At 41.2% G+C, this 25448-nt stretch overlaps 1 protein-coding gene across 1 annotated transcript in view; it reads left to right on the top strand.

The window, feature by feature from the left end:
- Positions 1–14753: 14753 nt before the first annotated feature.
- Positions 14754–25448, top strand: part of LOC137045653 (echinoderm microtubule-associated protein-like 4) — a 130990-nt gene continuing 120295 nt past the window's right edge. Inside the window, exon 1 of the mRNA XM_067422456.1 lies at positions 14754–15174. Coding sequence (XP_067278557.1) covers positions 15150–15174 — 25 coding nt within the window. The 5' untranslated portion in view covers positions 14754–15149. The remainder of the gene's footprint in view (positions 15175–25448) is intronic.

The raw sequence follows: 25448 nt of genomic DNA, 5'->3' as shown, positions 1-25448 counted from the left end.
ACATAATAAAAGGGCAACTGCTACTGTTTGTCTCACAATTCTGACTTTTTCTCTCTCGCAATATCAAATGTATAGCTTGTTTCTGACTTTTTTAAACAAGCCTTAAAAATAATGCATGTTTGAGCTGATTTAACTGAAAGCACTTTCACTGAGATATCTTAAAATAACCCAGTGCATCTCAATATTCACACCAGTAACCTTTTCTTTCTTTCTTTCTTTTCTAAGGCACATTTATAAAAGCTAATTAAATTCCCAAACTATGCCAAGTCAAGTTTTATTTATAGAGCACAAGTTTAACACAACTGTAGTTGATCTAAAATGAATCAATGAATAGGAAAAAAATAAAAAATAAACTGAAATGGAAATATAAATCAAGTATCAAAATGTATATACATAACGGCAAACACCAGCTAAAATAAAGGACATACACAGCATCCCTCGACTGCTAGAAAGTAAAAATGAGTCTTTAAACTGAACATCCAGTGATGGAGAGGCCCTGATGGTCAAAGGTAGGCTGTTCCAGAGCTTTGGGACGACTACAGAGAAAGCTCGATCACCTTTAGATTTACATGGAGAACAAGAGACAGATAAAACTAACTGATCACAAGATCTTAGTGACCCAGAGGCTGTGTATGGTGTAATAAGAACACAAATATAATCCGGGCCCAAATTGTGCAGTGCGAAAAGAAGGATCTTAAAGGCCTAATCCTGGCTTAATCTAAGATCTGTCTGTGAAACCAGGTCATAAACACATTCACACAAAGCATAATAACTATAACCAGATATTTATTTATTTTTAAAATCCATTATAATTTTGCGTTACTCCCTAAAAAAGTAACTCATTGTTTTACTTAGTTACTTTTTACGAAAAGTAATGTTACATTACTTTTCCGTTACTTTTCTCACCTGTGCTGGGGTTCTTCGTTTGTTTTTTAATAACTCTTACTTCAGCAATTAATGAAACACAAATATGATTTTTATATAAAAGTAATTGTTGCTTATTTGTATGGTTGAATTGAATCATTAAAGGTCAGCAGCGAAGACATGGTTAATAAAGTGAGATTAAAGACATAAAGTATATGTGTATTGTTTAACATTTAATTATAACAGGTTTGTGTCATATTCTGATTTGCATTTGACCGTTTTTATTTATTTTGGAAAACTGAATTCTGAAATGAACTAATCTTGTAAATGCTTGAGCTTTTTTAAGTGGATTCGGATTGGCTGCCTGTTGCCATCATTGGAGTGACTATTTACACCAAGTTCAAATAGCACCCTGTTGGCAAACAAGGCTTGTCTTGGTTGAGCCAAACAAGATTTTAAAAAGCATGCGTATTTCCGCCTCTTCAGTGGCACATTTAGCAAAGCGTAAGGCTTAAGGATCTTGGGTTTGACCAAGCGGCAACCTCCCCCAGTTTCTCTTGAAGCCAATAACGAAGTGACTTAAACTGCAGTTCCTCAACTGGCCACTAGGCACAGGCTCCAGAGGGAGCAGAATCTCATTGAGCCTCATGTTAAAATGCCCAACTTTACTGCAGAAAAAAACATGTTTACAGCCTGGTACATGTTGTGGTTTTGGTCTATTTGGCTAATTTTGTCCTTTATGACGACTGTGAGGGGGATGAACTTTTTTTATAACTCCTTCGTTTACATTATATAAAGCCTTAAAGTTCTGCATAATTAAGGGCGTGGTTACTTGAGTGGCAGGTGGATTGCCATCTGTTAAGCTTGAAACATACTCTGCAAGAACAAAGAAATGTGTTCATTTTCTCAAGGTGGCAAGAACAAGAATAAAGTTCGTTATGGCCAGGACATTCCATACTTCACGAGAAAAGCAGGTGCCGATCATCGGCGTTTCTCCACATTAACCACGCCCACTTTAAATGTATGACCAATCACACGATAGTTCACAGACACCCGCAAGAAAAAAGTTCTTCTCAGGTGATGTGTCGAGAACAAGCTGAGAGAACTCCCAAACCAGACGTCATTTTGATCTGGCAGCCCTGGGAGCGCAAACTTTTTTCTCTGTTCTTGTGAAGTATGTCGAAGCCTTTAGTCATTACGTCACCTCAGCTCCGCCCACGTCCCGCTTTGCTCATTTTCTGTTATCCGGAAGTGACACGCTTAGATGCGCTGCCAATATGGGAACGGCCAGCTTTCAAAGACTTCAAAACTTATCTTCAGAAACTTATGGGGTAACACCTATGCGGTATTTGTCTACAGTCTATGGTTTGAACATGACCGTCCCGGGTTCAAATCTGCCTTTTGCAGAGCCTGCTCTTCTCTCTTTTCTCATCACAAATCACATCAAAAAGGTGTAGGGCACATTTCAGGGCCCATAACAGTGGACAAAGGTTTGCTACATTTTTATCGGATCATGTTGGACTAGCACAAACAAAATGTCCATCAGATAAAGATGCTTGGACAACAGCCAGACACCTCTTAGAGGGCAAGAAGAAGACCTCTAATGCCAAGCCCAGGAAGGACAGGACTTCTCCACATGCAGTTTCTGCCCTTCACCCATCTAGAGACTGATCCCTAATGTCCTGGTCTGTGACGGCCATAAACATTCCTCAGGACTCAGGATAATGGGTGAAACAAAGAAAGACCAAAATGATCCATCCAAATCTATTCACAACTATGTTTGGAAACCTTAAGACTGACGTAAACTAAACAGAGCCATCTCATACTTGTTAATGAATGAACGCATGACAGTTCAATATTTTTCTATCATGTTTGGTGTCTATTTGTTTAGTATATTGCCAAGGGTATTCTGATAGTGGTTTGGAAAGTGAGAAATGCATTGATAAACTTTAAAGACGCTTTAAAGACTTCTAACTGTGTACAGTATGCAAATGAGTTCCACAGGAAAGAGAAGCGCCAAATTGCAATCTCCTCCTCATCGGAAGAGGATAAAGCTACCCTTTCAACAAACACTCCTAGTTCTGAGTCTGTCTGGCAAGGATGAGACCGTGACAGAGCAACCATGTTCTGTTTCCCCTTTAGAGAGGCATAACAGATACTCTGCAATATTCGGAATCTCTGGTTTAACCGGTGACACAACACAAGATCAAATTGCAATCTCCTCCTATTCAGAAAAGGATAAAGGTACCCTTTCAACAAACACTCCTAGTTCTGAGTCTCCCCATGCGAGAGACAAACAGTTCACCAAGTTTAGAGTCTCTGGTTTAACCAGAGAGACAACACAAGATCCAAGGATCTGAATCTACAGCTTGTGAGGCAGCAACAGATACAACAATTTTCTGAGCCTCCAGCCTGTGAGAAAAGAGACATTAACCAACACTACGTTCAGAGTTTTATTCCAGCAATATGACTACAGCACGTCCCGAGTCAACATGCTAAAGAGACCAGAGCAGATTGACCAACTTCTGAGTGTCTGGAGAGGCAGAAGTCACACAGAAAGATTTGCAATAAGGTTAATCTCAGGAGAGCAAACCTTCACTTAAAGGTTCCTTCACCTGCGGGTTCCAGATTAAGGACCTTCTGCACCTACTTCAGGGCCTCATCTGCGGGTTCCAGATTAAGGACCTTCTGAACCTACTTTAGGGCCTCATCTGCGGGTTCCAGATTAAGGACCATCTGCACCTACTTTAGGGACTCATCTATGTGTTCCAGATTAAGGACCTTCTGAACCTACTTTAGGGCCTCATCTGCGGGTTCCAGATTAAGGACCTTCTGCACCTACTTCAGGGCCTCATCTGCGGGTTCCAGATTAAGGACCTTCTGAACCTACTTTAGGGTCTCATCTGCGGGTTCCAGATTAAGGACCTTCTGAACCTACTTTAGGGCCTCATCTGCGGGTTCCAGATTAAGGACCATCTGCACCTACTTTAGGGACTCACCTGCGGGTTCCAGATTAAGGACCTTCTGCACCTACTTTAGGGTCTCATCTGCGGGTTCCAGATTAAGGACCTTCTGAACCTACTTTAGGGACTCATCTGTGTGTTCCAGATTAAGGACCTTCTGAACCTACTTTAGGGCCTCACCTGCGGGTTCCAGATTAAGGACCTTCTGAACCTACTTTAGGGCCTCATCTGCGGGTTCCAGATTAAGGACCTTCTGCACCTACTTTAGAGCCTCATCTGCGGGTTCCAGATTAAGGACCTTCTGAACCTACTTTAGGGCCTCATCTGCGGGTTCCAGATTAAGGACCATCTGCACCTACTTTAGGGACTCACCTGCGGGTTCCAGATTAAGGACCTTCTGCACCTACTTTAGGGACTCACCTGCGGGTTCCAGATTAAGGACCTTCTGCACCTACTTTAGGGCCTCATCTGCGGGTTCCAGATTAAGGACCTTCTGCACCTACTTTAGGGCCTCATCTGCGGGTTCCAGATTAAGGACCTTCTGCACCTACTTCAGGGCCTCATCTGCGTGTTCCAGATTAAGGACCTTCTGAACCTACTTTAGGGCCTCATCTGCGGGTTCCAGATTAAGGACCTTCTGCACCTACTTTAGGGCCTCATCTGCGGGTTCCAGATTAAGGACCTTCTGAACCTACTTTAGGGCCTCATCTGCGGGTTCCAGATTAAGGACCTTCTGAACCTACTTTAGGGCCTCATCTGCGGGTTCCAGATTAAGGACCTTCTGCACCTACTTTAGGGACTCACCTGCGGGTTCCAGATTAAGGACCTTCTGCACCTACTTTAGGGCCTCATCTGCGGGTTCCAGATTAAGGACCTTCTGCACCTACTTTAGGGCCTCATCTACGGGTTCCAGATTAAGGACCTTCTGCACCTACTTCAGGGCCTCATCTGCGTGTTCCAGATTTTAGGACCCTTTGGTGCCCCAGGAGATCAGCATCCCACAGATCTTTTTGTTTAAGGCTGTTGAAACGGATTCCAGCTCCTTTCTTCACTGCACTGTCTCCCAGCAAAACCAGTGGAAGAAGTCACCGCTAACGGACTGCTTAGTCAACCACGTGGAACGTAAATATCACTTAACCAAACCTCTTTCTAGAGACCTTGGCATTGGTGTATATTATCAGTATATGATTTTCTAATTTACATTAGAAGTAATATAACTGATGCTAGTTAATAACAAATAATCTTTTGTTTATTTGTTTGACGCATAATAAGGTTCTTCACCTTAGTTTCAGAGAAGTTTATCTTTCCATAAGATAACGTAACTCTTCTATAGCCACACTCAACTTACTTACATGTTTTTTATGCACTTTATTCCGTTATCATTCATTGTATTCATTAAGTAGTTGTGTTGATTATTCTTTTTATCTTTTGTTAATAAAAATCAATTTTATTACAATTGTGTCTTCCTTGTGCTGATAATACAGAAGAGGCTCTACAAGTTAGAAATCTCGCCAATCTTTTAGATAAATCAGCTGACCAACTCTTCCACCTTTACATTAATCCCTAATGATTGGTTCAGAGTGTTCTGATACATACAGAGGTAAAAGACCTTGACTAGTGTCCCAAACTAAGAGAGGGGAAGGTGGTCATCTGATGTACTCATCACCACACCTTAAGTGACGTGTGATCCAAAAATCACAACGTCAGCGGTGACGTGAGTACCAATCACTACCTTACTTAGTGTCCTTGGGTGGACAAAAGTAAAAATCACTACAAAGGCATTTACTTTCAATAAAAAATAAGGAAGTGTTCTAAATGTGACAATAATGTGCCTAACGAAATGTTCAATAATAATAATAAAAGCACTTACTGGGTAGGGTTAGGTTTATGGAGGGCTTTTGTTGTCCCATAAAGGCGGCATCCATTTAATAATTTTAATAAATATAAACATTTACACTCTAAGTCAATACTGCATCCTCTTTATGTACAACAATACGGAGGTGCAAATAGTATGTATCTGTAAAAAAAAGTATAAATTGCATGTAATTACTATTTATACTGCAAAGAACTGCTCCTTTTGTAAATAGAATGCATCACTATTTGCACTTGCTGTAAATAGCATCTCTCGCTAAGAAAATATGTTATTTTCACTTAGCTGCTAATAGCAAATAGCTGCTTTCTACCATTGATAAACTAAAAGTGATTCCAGCAATATTGTTTCTGTTGTTATCGGCATTGCCATTTTTCTACATTATTACAATGTGAACCGAGAAATTTAGGCTTTCTTTTTCAATTAGGTCATTGACTTTTTCTTTTTATTATCCTTTGTGTCTTTTTTTATATTTATGTACCCTATTTAATGTACATTATCATTTAATTTAATGAAACAGTTATTTCAAAATGCATACTTTCGGTCTATTAAGTCAAACACATTCATCTGGCAGAGTTATGGGTGAATGGATCATGAATTCATGCTTTTGTACGCCAATGGTACACTGTTCAATTATGTTAAATATTCTATTAATCATCTCTGACAGGGAATGTGTATTAAGTTTTACTTGGATTCATTTGTATTCCCAGCAAAGGTTAAGGTGAGGTTTAAACCGGCTTATAGGTTGGCCAAACAATGCATTGTTCACATCTGGATCAGGCAATTTGAAAGCTGTGCAATTTGCCAAAAAGAGACTTGGAAGGAGAATAACGTCAGGCGGCATCAGTTAGCCATAATGTATGGGATGACTCATTGCAAGTGTTTAACACTCAACATATTCTTAAACTCCCATAGTCATCTGATGAAATATTAATGCCCACCATGGCTAGAGTTTGGATGATTCGTCATCTTCAAAGAGGAAAAAAAATAGCTACTGCACAGTAGAGACCACAGCTTTGGCCCGTGTGTCATTCTCTTCACTGGCCCAGAGACAGAGAGAGCAAACAAAGAAAAAGAAGGATTTCTCCAGGCCTTATTTCTTTCCCTCCCTCTTCCTTCAGGAGTGAAAAATAAAGAGCGCTTTGTCTGATTTTCTCTTTTTCTGGCTTGGAGTGAGAGGTCAGACTCTGCCGGGAAGTCATCGGGAGACGGCGCATGCGGTGTGAAGCTGTAATGCTGACAATACAGCTCAACCCGAGCTCAACACGTCTCTTTCCCTTACGCACAATGATAATCTCTCAGAGAAGATCCCACCATCAAGGGTCAATCTTGAGGACAATCTCGCCTCTGTCCTGATTCAGTGCACAGGCTCAGTCCATGACAATGAGTCCTCATATTTGCAAAGACTCAGCAGCAGTGAGCAGAAGCAGCCGTCTGTCCGGCCAACACAATAGTCTGAACCTTTGGTATTTCTGTTTTCTAATCGGTTCTGTGCTGAGTGGCCAGACGAAACGATGTTTCTGGCGCCTTCTATATTTGCTTAATCAAATGATTTAAATCTCCAGCGAGGAAAAACCCAGCATTCTGCTTTAGAAACACTTACAGCTTATGGATCCCTCTTAAATCATTGGAATTCTCCATGTGAAACATTTCTTGGCATGCAGAATTTGCAGCCACGCTGCAATAGTTTAACAATCCATGGTGTATTTTCATTGCCCGCTACCTTAATGGTCCAGTGTGTGCTGAACACCAACACGTTGTGCTCAGAACTAACAGTGGACACCTGTGGGGCAGATGCTCACAATGTATTCCGATAGTCCACTTAAATATTTTAACTATAAGTTAGGGTTAAAACTGCTTCTGTGGGGACCCACTGTCCTGGCTTGTTAATTTTAAACCTGCATCAACACACCTGCCTGTGTATTTTCAACAGGTGATCCTGAAGATCTTGATTATCTTCAGCTGTCTTTCATTAGGGCTGGAGCTAAACTCTGCAGGACAGTGGGTCCCCAGGAGCAGGCTTGAAGACCTCTGTACTACAGAAAAACAAAAGTACATATTATTACCTGAATAAGACAAGTTAATTCTATATTAATGTTCAATTCAAGATGATAGAAATTCAAGTGTAAATATCAATGTTATAAAATAAAGTAAAACATACTCACCTTTTTTTTTATTCTGATGTTCCCATCATGCACTGGGGCATGAATAATTAATAAGGTTGATTTTCATGTTTTCCAGCTGTATTTACACTGTTTATCATTTCTTTTGTTGTTAGGTTTAGTAGTAACTTGCAATTTTGTGTCAAAAATGAAAATTCTTTCATTGATTCCTGATCAGACCTTTCATCTTCAGAAAACAAATGAAGACATTTTGTATTAAATCTGAGCTCGCTGACCCTTCATAGACAGCAACATTATTGCTCCTTTCAAGGTCCAGAAAGATAGTAAAGACATCGATAAAATAGTCCATATGACCTTAACATTAATGTTATAAAGAGACGAGAATATTTTTTGTGTGCAAAAAAAAAAATTAAAAAAAAAATATAATGGCTTTGCCATTCTCCTAAGTTGTTGACATAGCAAAACCAGTACACCTCTTCCAGGTTCCACGTCAGAACAGCATTGAACTCAATTTTCACTAGTTAAAATATTAATTCTGATAGTGTGTTTCATCATGTTATGTTTGTAATTTCTGATATCTGAACATGTACACTGATCAGGCAAAACATTATGACATCATGATATCTTACTTCCACCCGCCCAATTGCACACTTCTTCGGGTTGGCCGTGAGCCCGGCCCTTCTCAGCGACCTGAGGACCGCTCGCAAATGCTGCATATGAAGCTGCCAGTCCCCGCAATAGATGATGATGTCATCCAGGTAGGCAGTGGCATATGCAACATTCGAGAATCGAGAATTCTGTCCATCAGGCGCTGAAAAGTCGCCGGTGCCCCAAACAACCCGAAAGGAAGGGTAACGAATTAGTGTAACCCAAACGGCGTGGTGAAAGTGTTTTTTTCTTTAGAAACTGGAGACAAGGGGATCTGCCAGTAACCCTTTGTCAAATCCAGTGTCGAATAAAAACGAGCAGTACCTAGCCGATAAAGCAATTCGTCAATCCTTGGCATGGGATAAGCATCAAATTTCGACACTGCATTGACTTTTCTGTAATCTACACAGAACCAGAACGAGCCGTCAAGTATTTGAACCAGGTCTCGCCCAGTCGCTGTTGGATTCTTTTATGACCCCCATCTCTAACATCGCTTCTAATTCTGCATGGACCACTTTTTTTGTGTGTTCCGGCAACCGATACGGCGTGCTGCGCACAACTACGCCCAGCTCGGTCTCAACGTGGTGTTGGATGACACGTCGGCAAAATCTGCCTGTAGTTGTTTGAGGTCTATGAGCTGCGAGTGCGAGAGGTGATCTCCCCCGGGACCAGGGTGTGGGATTGTGTCTTTTGGAGCGCCTCTGGTCCGAGATCCTCCTCTCCACTCACCACCGTCGCCAGCATCACAGCCTCCGCCTCAACCCATTTTTTTAATAGGTTGAGGTGATAAATCTGACGTGCCCTGTCCCTATTAGACCGAATTACCTCATAGTTAAGATCGCCTACTCGCCGTGTGACCTCAAAAGGTCCTTGCCACTTTGCGAGTAATTTGGAACTAGAGGTTGGAAGCAATTGAAGGACTTTATCACCCGGTGAAAATTGACATAGTCTAGCCCCTCTGTTGTATAACTGTCTCTGTTTGTCCTGGGCCTGTAAAAAATTCTCCATAGAGAGCCGCCCCAACGTGTGGAGTTTTGTCCTCAGGTCCAATAGAAACTGAATTTCATTTTTACTAGCGGATGTTCCGTCCTCCCAAGCTTCTCTGATGAAGTCCAAAACCCCTCGAGGTTGGCGGCCATAGAGAAGCTCAAAGGGGGAAAACCCCGTAGAGGCTTGGGTGACCTCGCGGACAGCAAACAAGAGAGGTTCTAACCATTTATTCCAATTTTTGGCGTCCTCGTGAACAAACTTACGAATCACCGTTTTCAATGTGCGATTAAATCTTTCGACCAGCCTATCTGTTTGTGGGTGATAGAGGCTGGTGCGAATAGATTTAATGCCCAATAATTCATAAAGCTTGCGGATTGTCCGTGACATGAATGCCGTGCCTTGATCGGTGAGAATCTCTTTCGGGATTCCCACCCGGGAGATTAATGAAAACAGCGCACTCGCAACACTTTTCGCCGAAATGTTGCGAAGTGGTACTGCTTCCGGATATCGCGTTGCATAATCCACTAGGACTAAAGCAAAGCAATGTCCGCGAGCTGACCGTTCTAATGGCCCGATGAGGTCCATATCAATTCTTTCGAAGGGGACCTGCATCAACGGAAGAGGGCACAATGGTGCTTTTGGTTAGGCCGGTGGATTCACCAACTGACATTCCCGACAAGACGGACACCACCGGCATACATTGTCGTGAATGCCCGGCCAAAAGAATCAGGCCATGAGATGGTTTAGTGTTGCCATTTGGCCCAAATGCCCTGCCATCGGATTATAATGAGCCGCCTGGAAAAGCATTTCCCGACGGCTTTTAGGAACTAATTACTGGGTTGTAGTCTGTTTTGTCTGGGTGTCTTGGGTCACCCGATACAACCTGTCTTTTAATAGAGTAAAATATGGGAAAATGAGCGGTTGGTCAGGATGAAGGAGATGGCCGTCGATGGCGCAGACCTGATTAAACGCATTTTTTAGCGTGTCATCTTGGGATTGTTCCAAGGGAAAGTCATTGTGCTCTGAAAACATTGGTGTTTCCAGAGCGCTCTGTTCCCCTGGATCAGTGCCCAGCGGTCTCGGCCCGACCTACCCCGCCTGAGGGACCGCCACCTACCCACTCTCTTGTTTCCCCAAGAGGCATCCGCACACAAATATCCCAACAATATTTTGAAATCTGGCCAATTGGTCCCCGAAATCAGTGGATACTGGAGGTGCTGGTTGACTGCCACCTCAACTCTATGCTTTTGACCCCGGAATTGAATATCCACTGGCACTAACGGGTATTCCACCACACCCCGTGCACACACCGCACCTTAACCACGCAGCGGTTACACCATGCCTCGGGCTGAATCAGGCTTTGATGGATGGAGATAAGGTTACAACCTGAATCCACCAAAGCTTGATAAGTACCCCCCTTGATACTCACGGGTATTTGGCATAGGCCAGCTTGACCGGGGGCAGCGCGTGGCGCGTCGGGGACCCGGACCAGCGTCCCCACCTCCATTACTGGACCCTGATCAATAAAGTGTCCTGGGTCCCCGCAATGCCAGCACGCCGGCCCAGGTTTCCCCGCGGCCCTAGTGGCTGGCAGTAGGCCTGTGTATTGGGGCGGAGAGATGGCGGGCCAGGAAGCCAGCTGACCGGGGTCCTGGAGTCCTCCCACTTCCCTCACCGCCGACTGGTACACGGGAGATGGTTCGGCTGAACCACCTGTCCTCCATCGTGGAGCCGGTCGGGGAGTCAAGCCACCACGAGACCTAGGGAACCGGGACAGTTTTGGAGAGAGATGGGGAGGGGGAAGAAGGAGAGAGAGAGAGAAGCCGATGGCAAGGGTTCGCCGACCCCTCGGCACGCCACCATTTCGTCCTCCGCCAGTTGGATGGCCTGGTCTAGCGACGTCGGGCAGTGGCACTGGACCCATTGAGCCGACTTCTTCGGCAATCTTGCCACGAACTGCTCTAGTGCCACACGATCGATGATTCCTTCGACGTCACTCCCGTCGGCCATCAACCACTTGCGGCATGAGTCCCGGAGCTGGTGCGCGAACACGAAGGGCCGACCAAACTCATCCAGGGTCAGGGTCCGGAACCGCTGCTGATGTTGTTCTGGGGTCCGGCCGACCCGCTGAAGGATGGCGCGCTTCAGGTCATCGTAGACCAGGAGATTCTGGACTGGCAGTTGGTGGGCGGCTACCTGTGCCTCTCCAGACAATAGAGGCAGTGGGCGCATTGGCCAGTCCGCTTTTGGCCATTTCCGGTACCCGGCCTCCCGCTCAAACAGCTCGATGAAAGCCTCCGGGTCGTCCGAGTCGATGGAGTGTCTCTGGGGAACGGCCCGAATCTCCCGGTCCATCCATCTTCGGAACAGCTCGTGGTCTTCATGCTTCAGGCCAACAGGTCCTGATGGTGTTCTTGGTGAAGACCGGCGAGTGATTGTATGTCGGCAAGTGGCGTCTTCGGCGGAGTTTGCATGGCGGCAGCTATCTTCTCCCTTCCCGGGTTTCAGGCACCAGTGTGATAAGGTTTGTTGGGTGATCAGGAAGGAAGAAGACACAGGTTGGTTTTGACTGGGACTCGCTCTCTTTATTCAGTATTTCAATAAACAAAACAACAAATGCACAGTGGCGTATCTCTCTATATCCTCGATATGGATCGCTCCTTTTCAGTTCTATAAGGTTTAGTTTCTCAGGTTCTCTCAGGCAGTCACTCGCGAAGTCCCAGTCCAACTATCTCTCTCATCTCTCTCCCGTCCGCGGCTTAAATGCGCTCTCTCCACGCCAATCACTGCAATCAGAAACAGGTGTTCATCATCTGTGCGCGACCTACTTACCTGCCGCTCCGCTCTGCTCTCTCTCTCCCGCTGCAGACCTTGCAGAACCACGCCCCCTCTGCCACACCCACCTTGCCCATTTTTCCTTCTTCTAACACATTAACTTTGAGGACAAAATGTTCACTTGCTGCCTAAAACAGTGGGTACGGAAAGTATTCAGACCCCCTTAAATGTTTTACTCTTTGTTATATTGCAGTCATTTGCTAAAATCATTTCATAAAGTTCATGAAGTTAAGTTTTTCCATTCCATATTGACAGAAAAAAAACAGAATTGTTGACATTTCTGCAGATTTATTAAAAAAGAAAAACTGAAATATCATATGGCCCTAAGTATACAGTATACCCTTTGCTCAATATTTAGTAGAAGCATCTGATACAGCCATGAGTCTTTTTGGGAAAGATGCAACAAGTTTTTCCCCCCTGGATTTGGGGATCCTCTGCCATTCCTCTTTGCAGATCCTCTCCAGTTCTGTCAGGTTGGATGGTAAACGTTGGTGGACAGCCATTTTCAGGTCTCCCCAGAGATGCTCAATTGGGTTTAAGTCAGGGCTCTGGTTGGGCCATTCAAGAACAGTCACAGAGATGTTGCGAAGCAACTGCTTCATTATTTTAGCTGTGTGCTAAGGGTCATTGTCTTGTTGGAAGGTGAAGCTTCGGCCCAGTCTGAGGTCTTGAGCACTCTGGAAAAGGTTTTCGGCCAGGATATCCCTGTACTTGGCCGCATTCATCTTTTGCTCGATTGCAACCAGTCGTCCTGTCTCTGCAGCTGAAAAAACCCCACAGCATGATGCTGCCACCATCATGCTTCACTGTTGGGACTGTATTGGACAAGTGATACTCCACACACACTGCGTAGAATTAAGCCCAAAAAGTTCTATCTTAGTCTCAGCAGACCAGATAATCTTATTTCTCACCATCTTGGAGTCCTTCAGGTGTTTTTTTTGTAGCAAACTTTCATGTGTCTTGCACTGAGGAGAGACTTCTGTCGGGCCACTCTGCCATAAAGCCCTGACTGGTGGAGGGCTGCAGCTTTTGCAACTTTCTCCCATCTTCTGACTGCATCTCTGGAGCTCAGCCACAGTGATCTTTGGGTTCTTTTTTTACCTCTCTTACCAAATCTCATCTCCCCCGATAGCTCAGTTTAGCTGGACGGCCAGCTCTAGGAAGGGTTCTGGTCGTCCCAAACGTCTTCCATTTAAGGATTATAGAGGCCACTGTGCTCTTAGGAACCTTAAGTGCAGCAGGATGTTTTTGTAACCTTGGCCAGATCTGTGCCTTGTCACTATTCTGTCTCTGAGCTCTGCAGGCAGTTCCTTTGACCTCATGATTCTCATTTGCTCTGACATGCACTGTGAGCTGTAAGGTCTTATATAGACAGGTGTGTGGCTTTCCTAATCAAGTCCAATCAGTATAATCTAACACAGCTGGGCTCAAATGAAGGTGTAGAACCATCTCTAGGATCAGAAGAAATGGGCAGCAAATGAGTTAAATATATGAGTGTCACAGCAGGGTCTGAATACCATGGGATATTTCAGTTTTTATTTTTTAATAAATCTGCAAAAAGGTCAACCATTCTGTGTTTTTCTGTCAATATGGGGTGCTGTGTGTACATTAATGAGGAAAAAAAGAACTTAAATGATTTTAGCAAATGGCTGGCAATATAACAAACAGTGAAACATTGAAGGGGGTCTGAATACTTTCCGTACCCACTGTTTATACCACCCACTAACAGGTGCCATGATAAAAAGATAATACGTGTTATTAACTTCAGCTTTCATAATGGTATGCCTGATCAGTGTATTTCTGATATAAATAATTAGGAAAGCAATTTCAGATATCTAATGTGGCTTTCTTACAACAATCACATTCATGATATCAGAAATTAACGTTGATATCAAAAACTCACAATTAACCATGCAATTGATATAAAATATGATTTTTACTTGTAAGAGTATTTCTGATATGTGAAATTGGAATAAGCAATCAATTCTCAACATTAACAATCGAATTTGAATGGTAGCCTCTAGTGAGATTTAGCAGTGGAAATACAATTAGCCTACAGATATAAAGCTTTTTACTAGATATTTAATTATTGATAGATATCAATTTCGTATGTCTGTGAGCGATGATGTCACAGTTGATATTAATAATTTTGTACATTTTTACTAGTGGGTTATTAACTACTGATATAAAAGTTAACATTTTAACTAGTGAAAACTTAACTTGTTCATTAATTAATATCCTGGGCACGAATAAAAGCACGAATGAAAAATACAAAAACATGATAGCACGGTATGCATTTACAAAAAAAAAAAAAAAAAAAAACGTCTCACAGAGTAAGATTTAAATGCATGCATGGGGCAACATGTGAACCATTTGAGGGACAAGGAAAACATAAATAGGCCTACGCTACAAATACAAACAAACAAATGAGGGTCTACGAAGAGGACCGATGAGATGTGAACAGATGCTCAGTAATGTCAGACTGTGGCGCAGTCGGGCTCGACCAGTCATTCCGCGAGCGTCTGAAGGGAAGCTCGCCGTGCCAAAGCAGGCGGAGTCGGAAACGCGAAAGCCCAGCGCTCCTTAAACTCCCTCCCCCGCCGGAGGTGTGAACGATCGTGGTGGAGCAGCCCAGGGAGCCGCCGTGATCGACTGCCCCAGAAAAGCGCCGCGTTACCCGCACGGAGAACCCGCCGCCAGTCGGTCATCTCTTTATTCTTGCATTTAAGCGGATCACATCCCATACAGACCAGAGGAGCCCGCGTGACATTACACGAGCTCGTGTCTTTCTTCCCAAACAGAGGACGAATTCCCCCAGTCGCTCCAGGAATATCTCCCTGGATATTTACCCGAGAAATGGACGGTTTCGCCGGCAGTTTAGGTGAGTGTGTTTTTATATGTGACTATGCGTCCTGTCCTGCAGACATGGCGAATATAGACGCAAGTGTGTAATGCATGTGTTGTGTCTCACTGTACAAGTCAGTGGTACAGCCACGCGCCACTGACACTGCATTCGCCACAGTGTGTCAGACACTCATGCCACGATTCGCGCGATGATGGCCGTATATCTTTACCCAGCTGTTTATTTCCGTTGTTAAACCCCCGCTGTGACATGCCATTGGAAAATACTCTGAACACAATACATCACTCACGGCAGCTCTCACACTACATTTACATTTTCTGAAGGAAATATCAGTTTCATTTGCGATGCAGCAACATGATAGTTTTAAACTTACAGGCTCTGTAAATGAAATGCCGTCCAGCGCGTGTCAGTGCAAGAGAATCGGTGTAATGCTGGAAATATGCTGTTTATGTTTACATAAGTAAAAGACAATGCCAAATACAAGTTTAAAAAGACAATGCCAAATAAAAGTTTAAAATCAGAATGCAAATGTAAGGATGGAGACCAATTGCAATCCAGAATGCAAATATTATACAGTGACATCATCGAGTTTTCAATGGCTATCGTTCTGAAGACAATAAAGGCCCGTTCACAACAAAGACAATATTAACTATAAAGATATAGCTCTGAAATACTCTCAACATAAATAATTGCAGAGTTCATATCACAACTATAACGATAACAGCCAGTGGCGGCTGGTGATATATTTTTTTGGGGGGGCGCGGGTTTTTTTTTTGGGGGGGGGGGGGGGGGGGATTTACGTATATTTAAGAATAATTGCGTATATTTAAGTATAATTATGTTAATTTAAGTATAATTTACTTATAAATTATACATAATAATAATAATAATAATAATAATAATAATAAGTATATAAGTATATATAAGTATAATTACTTATAAATTATTTTACTTATGTATAAATCAAATAAGTAAAATAAATACAAAGCAGTACCAAGAAGCATGTTGACTAAATTCAAGCATTAAAGAGAAAACAGTGTCTGCACTTTTTATCTTTTTACATATTTATTTCCCATATATAATTGAACAAGGAAAGGAAAAAACAAAAGTAGCAACTACAGACTGGCATGTTGACTACTTGAACATAAATTTTGCTCTCCTTTCTTTCTGGCCAGTAAATTTCTCAATTACTCTCTGATTAAAGTCAGTCATCTCAGTGACAAGTCTCTTTTCCATGGAGAGCAATGCAAGTGCGTTCAGCCTCTCCTGGGTCATGGTGTTTCTGAGAAAAGTTTTTATTCTTTTCAAGGTCGAAAAACACCTCTCACTCACTTTGAAATAAGAGACAGTGAAAGCAAAAAAAGGGCAATGCTACCGTCACATCCAGTCAGCCACCTCCTCCTTTTCTCATAACGAGAGCAGGTGAAGCTCCGAGTGTAACGTTAGCTTCGTCCTCTGTCACTGGACTGCTGCTGAATTTGTAAATCGGGCTGGTCCGGTCCGAGATCCTTAATTCTTATTTTTTCTTCCAGCGAACGCCTTGTGAAAGGATTTTTTTGTAAATCAATCACAGAATTTAGTTTGACTGCTGCCATCTCTACGAATGTTTAGGCGGGCGGGGTCGGAGTGACGTTGTCACCAACGCTCTCTCGCAGTAGTGGCCAAGAGCGTAACATTGAATGACAGTTGACGAGAACCAATCAGATTGGATCAAAAAACATGTATGCAATTCTGATTCGCCAGGGACGCAGCGACCTGCGCCCGGAGGAGAATCTTTAAGAAACCAATTAGAGACCAGCTTCAGGTCACATGCTGCCCGACGATTTATGGACTGAGATAGACATCCATTTGTCCGGCGTCCCTCGCCCATGAAACCGCATGAAACATTAAAAAACATATAAAATAGTTTTTTTTTATTAAATGCTGAGGCTCTTAATTACCCACTCATACATCATATGAGTAAACTATTTTATTTTTATTTCATTTTTATATAATTTTTGTATACATGTATATTTCTGGAATTGTGATGGGGGCGGCGCCCCAGCGCCCTCTATTGACAAGCCGCCACTGATAACAGCACAGAAATGATATCGTTGGTGTCGTTTTTATCCAGCTGATGAACCATAAAAACATAGACAGCCAATCAGAATCCATCCTGCTGGAGCTCGAGCATTTAAAGTGACAGACAAGCAAGGGCTTATTCTGCCTTCACATGTTACGGCCGTTTCACACCGCAAGCGTGAGCGGCGCGTGAGCAGCGCGTATTTTTTTCGGCGCCCATGTTAATCAATGAGTGCCTTCACACCGGGAGCAGGAGCAGCACGTGAGCGTCAAGCAGGAGCGTCGCGTGAGCAGCAGTGAAGCGGGGGTTTCGGCGGCGAGCCTATTTTTGCTGCGCTGCTGACGCTTCTGACGCTCAATTAAAGTGAAAGCACACTTTTAAAGGACAAAATAAATGCGATTTCACACAAAAAGTGCCTAAAATGCACACAGGAAGCACGTGTAGTGTATTTGAACAATAACTGGAGTATGTCAGAGAAGAAAACGAAGAATAAAAAATATCTGTGGAAGATTTTAGCAATTTAAACTTGTTTTGATTATTCAGTTTGGGTGAAAGTATGGTTATGATTATAAAAAATAAAGTAAACTAGCCAGAAAATGTAACAAACTTTCGTTTAGTTTAGTATTTAATACTCAGACAGGTAAAGGCTCTCGGTCTGCAGCTGCAGTCACGGTGTAAAGCGAAAGCACACTTTTGATGGACAAAATAAATATAATATCACAAAAGCGCTCAAAATGCCCACAAGAAGCACACGTGGTGTGTTTTAACAATAACTGGAGTATGTCATTAAATAAAACGAAGAATAAAAATCATCTGTAGAAGATTAACCCATTTAAACTTGTTTTAATTATTCAGTTTGGGTGAAAGTATTATAAAAAGTAAAGTAAACTACCCAGAAAATATAATAATTTATTTTAGTTTAGTATTTAATACTCAGACAGGTATAGGCTCTATCATTGTGGGAGCCGCTGCTGTGACGCTGCACCAACGCTTCCAGTGTGAATACACTCGCGCGTCTGCAGCTGCAGTCACGGTGTAGTTACGCTGAAGTGCAGCTCACGCGCTGCTCACGCTTGCGGTGTGAAACAGGCGTTATCAGAAAATTCATAATTCCCACTTCAGAAGTCGTGATTACGAGTTTGTTGCATTCAGGTGTTTTGTTGTCAGAATGAACAGCAATCATGGCGGACACCAGGTTTATTCTTGCCTATTTATTGTGAAAATCTTATTAAAACAATGTTTAGTGTCACATGCACTGTCATCCATATAAATATGTATGATGTTATCCAATTCTGTGATTTCAGTCAAATGTAGGCTATTTTCGCTGTGTTTAAAACATACAATACGCTTGTGTATAAATATGCACCAGACAAGGCGATTTAGCTGTTTCGTGGGGGGAAATCCTAATGATAAATTAACCCTGTTACAGCAGTAGTTCTCCCCGCCACCATGTTTAAAGTTACTGCACGCCCATCTTTGGAATTTGGGTATCAAAATTATGCCGCCTTCGCGTGCTATTGGAAATTTGATAATTCCCACTTCTGAAGTCGTGATTACGAGCTCATTGCATTCAAATTTTGAAACGGGAGAGCGTTCATGTGCTATGTTTACCTAGGAAACTCATATTTAGGATACTTCCAATAAGGCAGCATTAGAATAAATTGGTCTTTAGTGTGACCGACTGACCGTATGGAGTGCATAAAGGGACACAGCGGTGGGAAAAAATACGAGATGGAGGATAAATTATTTGAGTTCTTTGCGAGCGAACGCAACGTCTCTAGGCAGAATGAAAACGTTTTGCGAGCGTATGCAAAGTTTCTCGGGGGAATGTAAAAGCACTGAAATTTTTTTTTCCTCCAATCTTTTCACCCACCATGAACGGGCCTTTAAAGTTCTTAAATGGTTAGTTCACGCAAAAATGAAATGTATGTCATTAACTTCTCGCCCTAATGTCGTTCCACACCCGTAAGACGTCCGTTCATCTTCACACACAGTTTAAGATATTTTAGATTTAGTCGGAGAGCGTATGCAAAAATAACAAAAACTACGACTTTATTCAGCATTGTCTTCTCTTCCGGGTTTGTTTTCAATCCTCAAATAAAGATTCAAACGGTTATGAATCAGCGTATTGATTCATGATTGGGATCTCGAGTCAAACTGCTGAAATGTCGTGACATTGGCGATCCGAATCCTGAATCAATTTGCTGATTCATAACCGTTTGAATCTTTATTTGAGGATTGAACACAAACGCGGAAGAGAAGACAATGCTGAATAAAGTCGTAGTTTTTGTTATTTTTGGACCCAAATGTATTTTGGATGCTTCAAGAGACTCTAATTAACCCACTGATGTCTCATATGGACTACTGTGATGATGCTTTTATTCCCTTTCTGGACATGGACAGTATAGTGTGCATACACTTGCATACGCTCTCGGATTAAATATAAAATATCTTAAACTGTGTGTGAAGATGAACGGAGGTCTTACGGGTGTGGAGCGACATTAGGGTGATGAGTTAATGACAGACATTTCATTTTGGGGTGAACTAACCCCTTAAGTATATTTTTAATTAAAAAAAAACAAATCTGAAATTGTCTACAAAAAGTGTTGCTGGATAAAGACTACAGCATGAGGATGTCAGTTTACATGCTTGATGAAAACTGTTGTAGTCCTCAAGCAGAAACTTTTTACTCCAGATTACTGTAGGTCATTTATATACGGATTTACTAAGAAATCAAAACGAACCATTCTAAAAACCCACAGGAAATTCACCAGTAGCTGGATTACCCTTCACTCTGATGTCATGACTGGACAGCTATAGTGTAGAAACGCAGACGATCCGTCAGAATGGCATTAGTAGAGTGGCATTGCGGGCTGTGCGATCCTGTGTTCTCTGCTTTAAGAGCTCAGCGGTTGTCAGTGCAGATTATTTGGTCTGATAACAGTCGATGCTGGAGGTGCAAATGCCAGCAGGAATTCATTTCTCGTGTCGTGAAGGGTTCACTCTGGGTTTGTGTGGCATGTGCAGATCTGTTGATGAAGTGTGTGTGTGTGTGTGTGTGTGTGTGTGTGTGCGTGTGTGTGTGTGTGTGTGTGTGTGTGTGTGTGTGTGTGTGTGTGTGTGTGTGTGTGTGTGTGTGTGTGTGTGTGTGTGTGTGTGTGTGTGTGTGTGTGTGTGTGTGTGTGTGTGTGTGTGTGTGTGTGTGTGATGTGCTGCTGGAGGCACAGGGGTCTTTCTGACGGCTACAGGGGACAGGTTTAATTGCATAATGGATTGAGTGTGCTCTAACAGAGAGAATGACATGGCCTCCCTTTATTGCTCTCTGGAATGTGCAATAAAATGTACAAGGCCTTTATTGTTGGGTAGAAAAAAGGTATATTTTGAAATAATGTTTTAATATACTTTAAAAACTTATTCATTCCTGTGATCAAAGCTGAATTTATGATCATTACTCCAGTCTTCAGTGTCACTAATCATTCTCATATGAGGATTATTATCAATGTTGGACACAGTTGTGCTGCTTAATATTTTTTTATAACCCGTTATAATTTTTCAGGATTCAGGATTTTCTAACAATATAATTAGTTACTGTCTCTTTTAGTCAATGTAACTCATCCTTGCTGAATAAAGGTGTTCATTTCTTCTTTCAAAAAAGAAAGAAAATAAATTACTGACCCCAAACTTTTGAACGGTACTGTTTCTGATTTCTGAAGAAGGATCATGTGACACTGAAGACTGGAGGGATGATGCTGAAAAATCAGCTTTGAGCACAGGAATAAATTACATTTTAAAATATATTACAATAGAAAAACGTTATTTTAAAGTGTAATAATATTTCTCAATATTACTGTCTTTTTCTGTAATTCTGATCAAATAAATACAGGCTTATGAGCAGAAGACACTTATTTCAAAAATATTAAAACTGGAAATGTTTCCAAACTAGTGACTGCTACTGTTTCTTAAACAGTATACACACACACACACACACACACACACACACACACACACACACACACACACACACACACACACACCACACACACACACACACACACACACGTGTTGAATATACTTTTTAAAATATTTTATTACCAGCACTTCTGTTGTTTAATAAATTATGATCAGATTTATAAAACAAATCTCATATTAATTACTTTTTTTTAAATTAATTTTACATAATGTAATTAACAGTTGCTGAAGTGAGCTTTATTTTATGAGCTATAATGTACATATTAAAAAACATAAATACATAAATAAATGCATAATGTCAGGAATTCCACCTTCAAAAATCCCAACAAAAAAGATCGATAATTAAAACAACATAAATATCCCAGTTATTATTTGAAAGGATCAGTTTGTGTTTTGAATGAATAGGTTTGTGATCGTGGCACATCAACAGCTTGAGGCTGTGTATGCTCGGGGAGAGCTGCTGCTAATGTCCAGTCATATAACAGCTGATCAATGAGATGCTGTGCTGATTATATAACTCGATTCTGTTGCTTGGTTACGCTCGTAGGAGGGTTGAGCACTCGATGTGTCCTCCTCTGAGTTACCGCGGTGATGGCGCAGTGTCTGCAGGGATGCGATGGAAAGGCCAGTGAGCGACGGAGAGAAAAGAGGCCGAGTTTTCTGGAGGTGTATGTGATGGAAAAGTTTATTATGTAGCAGTTATGAAATGGCAGTGTATGGACAGTAATACATTTTGGATGTGTGTGTGTGTGTGTGTGTGTGTGTGTGTGTGTTAAGGCTGTGCGATATTGAAGAAAAATGCGATATGCAATACCTTGTTAAATAATACGATATTGCTTGGTGTGTAAAATCTATTTAAATTATATATATTTTTAAAAACTTTAAAAACTGAGAAAAATACCATTTATGTGTTAAGAATGTTTCACATTCTTTCTGGGAAAAGAAAGCATCGCTACAACTTCTGAAAGTGACCAGCAGTGTTTAATCAAAAAATGGTCCGAAATCTGATAATATAATTTTAGCATCAATGTTTCGGTGTGTGTGTGTGCGTCAGACTGTAAGTTATTGTTTTTCACAAGGTATTGCGTTTAATAACTCTTTGTAAGGTCAAGTAAGTCCCACAAGTAACAGTCGTGTGCCCAGTCTATTCTCTAATATATGCGTCGACCTAAAATGTACACTTGTCACAATGTTGAATTATCCTACTAAAATAATTCAGATATTTCGTGCCGTTGCGATATGCATATTATGACTATAATATGACTAGGCTTTCCTGTAGCTCAACCAGTAGAGTGTGGTGCTTACAACGCCAAGGTCATGGGTTCGATTCCCAGGGAAAACAAGAATTGACAAAAATGTAAAATGTGTAGGCCTACCTTAAAAATGCAATGTAAGTCGCTTTGGATAAAAGCGTCTGCTAAATGCATAAATGCATATTGCGATATATACATGTGCAATATTTTGATAATTTCAATATACTGCGCAGCCCTATGTGTGTGTGTGTGTGTACAAACGTATTTGCAATGCCCTTCAATGTTTTCGCAAAACCCCCCATCAGCCCTTACTTACAATTTCTGCTTGTCTTTGCCCATGCATCAGTCCAAACATCTTTAAAGTGCCCCTATGATGCTATTTTAAAGGATCCTCATTTGTTGGAGGTCTCCTACAACAGGGTTACAAGCATCCAAAGTCAAAAAACACTTATTTTCTCATGATATAGCTACATTGTAATATAATAATATACATCAAACATCCCCACAGTGTTCAATAAACCGCAGTGCAGTGGGATTCGAATGACTGATGTCTCGTAATGGCGGTTCAGAGCCGATTCTTTCTTTTGGGAGACAATAACTTTATTTATCGTGCACTTTTGACTTTACAACGGCAATATTACACACTGCATTAAAAGGAAAATTTGTAAAACCATAATAGGTGTGCAAAACACATCGATTTCATTTATGTTATATATATGATATCACTCTCATAGCAGATGAAAGATTTGGATTTTTTTTTTTACTGGCTTTGGTTTCCCCGGAACTGTTTTTCTAATGCTAAAGGTGAAGGTTTCCTACTCAGAAGTGCAGCAAGCGTGTATAAAACCAGATGTAGAGTCAGTTTTTCACCACAGGTACACGCGTCTGACACAGACCGCACTGTCAGCCGCACGCAAACCTTGGCCTAAACCTTCGTCTCTACGTCAGAGATGGCGACAGCACAGATTAAACCCACTCTTTCAAAGTTTTCAGTATGACGTGCAAGCCCCGTTTGGTTCTTGGAAGATCTAAATGTGGGTTTCGTCAATGTAAAATGTGGTTTTGGTCATGATGACAAAAGCAAATCCTGCACAGCTACACTTGAAAGATCTGTGCTAGGCTGACTTCCTTTCACCTGTCGTACGGGCCACAATAGAATACAAAAATAATTGTAGAAATCTTCTTTAAAGTGCATGTGCCAGATTTTATGAAATGTACTTTAATGTTGGGTTTGGAAAAGTTGTTAAACTGTATTCAATAAAAGGTTTTACTTCAATGACTCTAAAAATTAACATATTCTCCTTAGACCTCAAATTCATATGTGGTTTTTGAATTATTTATTTTTGTACAAATATCATTCTCACCACACGACTTCAAATTGACAGATAAAATAAAACCAAATGTTGATTCCAAAATACTTAATAAAATAAAAAAAAGAAATCATTTGTATCTTTTATTTTTTATCTTTTAAGTTATTTTTCTTTTGATATTTGGAAACAATTATCAAAATGAATTTAATCACATAAATTAAAAACATATCATAGTCATTGTATGAATTAATTGTATTTTTAGTGTATTAATTTTATATAGTACACAATATAATTGTTTTTAAAAACTGAATCATCTTGTATATTTGTTCGTCTTTTGTAAAGCGCTGTGAATAAAAGCATCTGCTAAATGCTTGCAGGTTTTAAGTTCAAAACCATTCAATTAAAATGTTTATATTGTAATAATTACATTTACACTGTACAAAAAAATGCATTAAATTTACGGTAAAAAAAACTGGTTGCCAAAAAATTACCATAAAAATTATGGTAGCAACATTTTCAGTTTTACAGATATAAGTTTAATTTACAGTAAATAACCGTATTTCATTAACTGAAATAATGTTAAATTACAATGCTCATGCTTTCTGTTGTGTGACTGCGGAATTTCTTTGAATTATCATAAATTGAATTCTACTTCCTGTCATTCCAATTCCAATTTAACTTCCTGTGGGGCGGAGTCAATTCAATTCAAACTCATGGATTGAATGGAGGCCAATTCTGAACTTCTGAATTTTGCACAAGCCTGCCAATCACAGTGGCAATGAGTCACATGATGTATCAAAGCTCATCACAAGCAGCTTTTAGGAGGACAATACTAATATATAGAAGGTGCACAAAGTCATTCACACAAACACTAAACACCATCATGGTAACACATTAAATGTTAAAATTGCAATAAACTTTTATTTAACAACATTAGATGTAAAATAAAACCCTAATTTACATAACTGAGTAGAAAAAAACTAAAATACATCAAATGTGAAGTGTCATGCAGGGAATTCTGTCAATGTATGTTTTTTTACTGTAAATTACACAATGACTAGGTTTTTTCCACTTCCAAAAACAGTAATAGGCTATTTTCTACACTGGTTTTGAGGCTCTCTCCTGAATGCTGGGTTTTGATGGGCGTGTCACTGGAGACTTGGAAGTAAACGCCCACGGCTAGGATTGGATAATATTTACATATTTAATGAGCTTCAGCTCATTAGCTTAAGCTTAAGAGATAATGAGGGAGAATCGGCAACCAGAATGATTTTCTCAAACAAGGGGCTCGTAAACGTCTTTATCAAACAAACACAATGTTTTCTTTCTCATCCACCCGCTATTGATTGGACTATTATTTTAATATTACACATAGCCCGCAATATCGGACGATATAATCGCGAACCGCATGCACACACATACAGGTTCAGCACGCGCCACCCTTCAGATGTCAACTTGAGAGAGAGAGAGAGAGAGAAGCAGAACAAGAACGCAATATAATGAGATTCATCCGCCTGCCGGGCTTTGCGAGCCCTGGCCCATACGTGTCTGAGTCCAGCGTGATAAAGGTATGCTCTGTTAGACACGTACACATAAGCAAAACGATCTATAACAATACAGTACTATTACATATTAAAACACGTTTTACTCACATAAGTGTGCTGCACCATTCCTGTCGGATCCAGATCCAGCATCGAC

This window comes from Pseudorasbora parva, chromosome 17 (genome assembly GCF_024679245.1).
Source record: "Pseudorasbora parva isolate DD20220531a chromosome 17, ASM2467924v1, whole genome shotgun sequence".
Lineage (NCBI taxonomy): Eukaryota > Metazoa > Chordata > Actinopteri > Cypriniformes > Gobionidae > Pseudorasbora > Pseudorasbora parva.
Note: the sequence above shows the minus strand (reverse complement) of the source record. Positions and strands in the feature narration are given on the sequence as shown.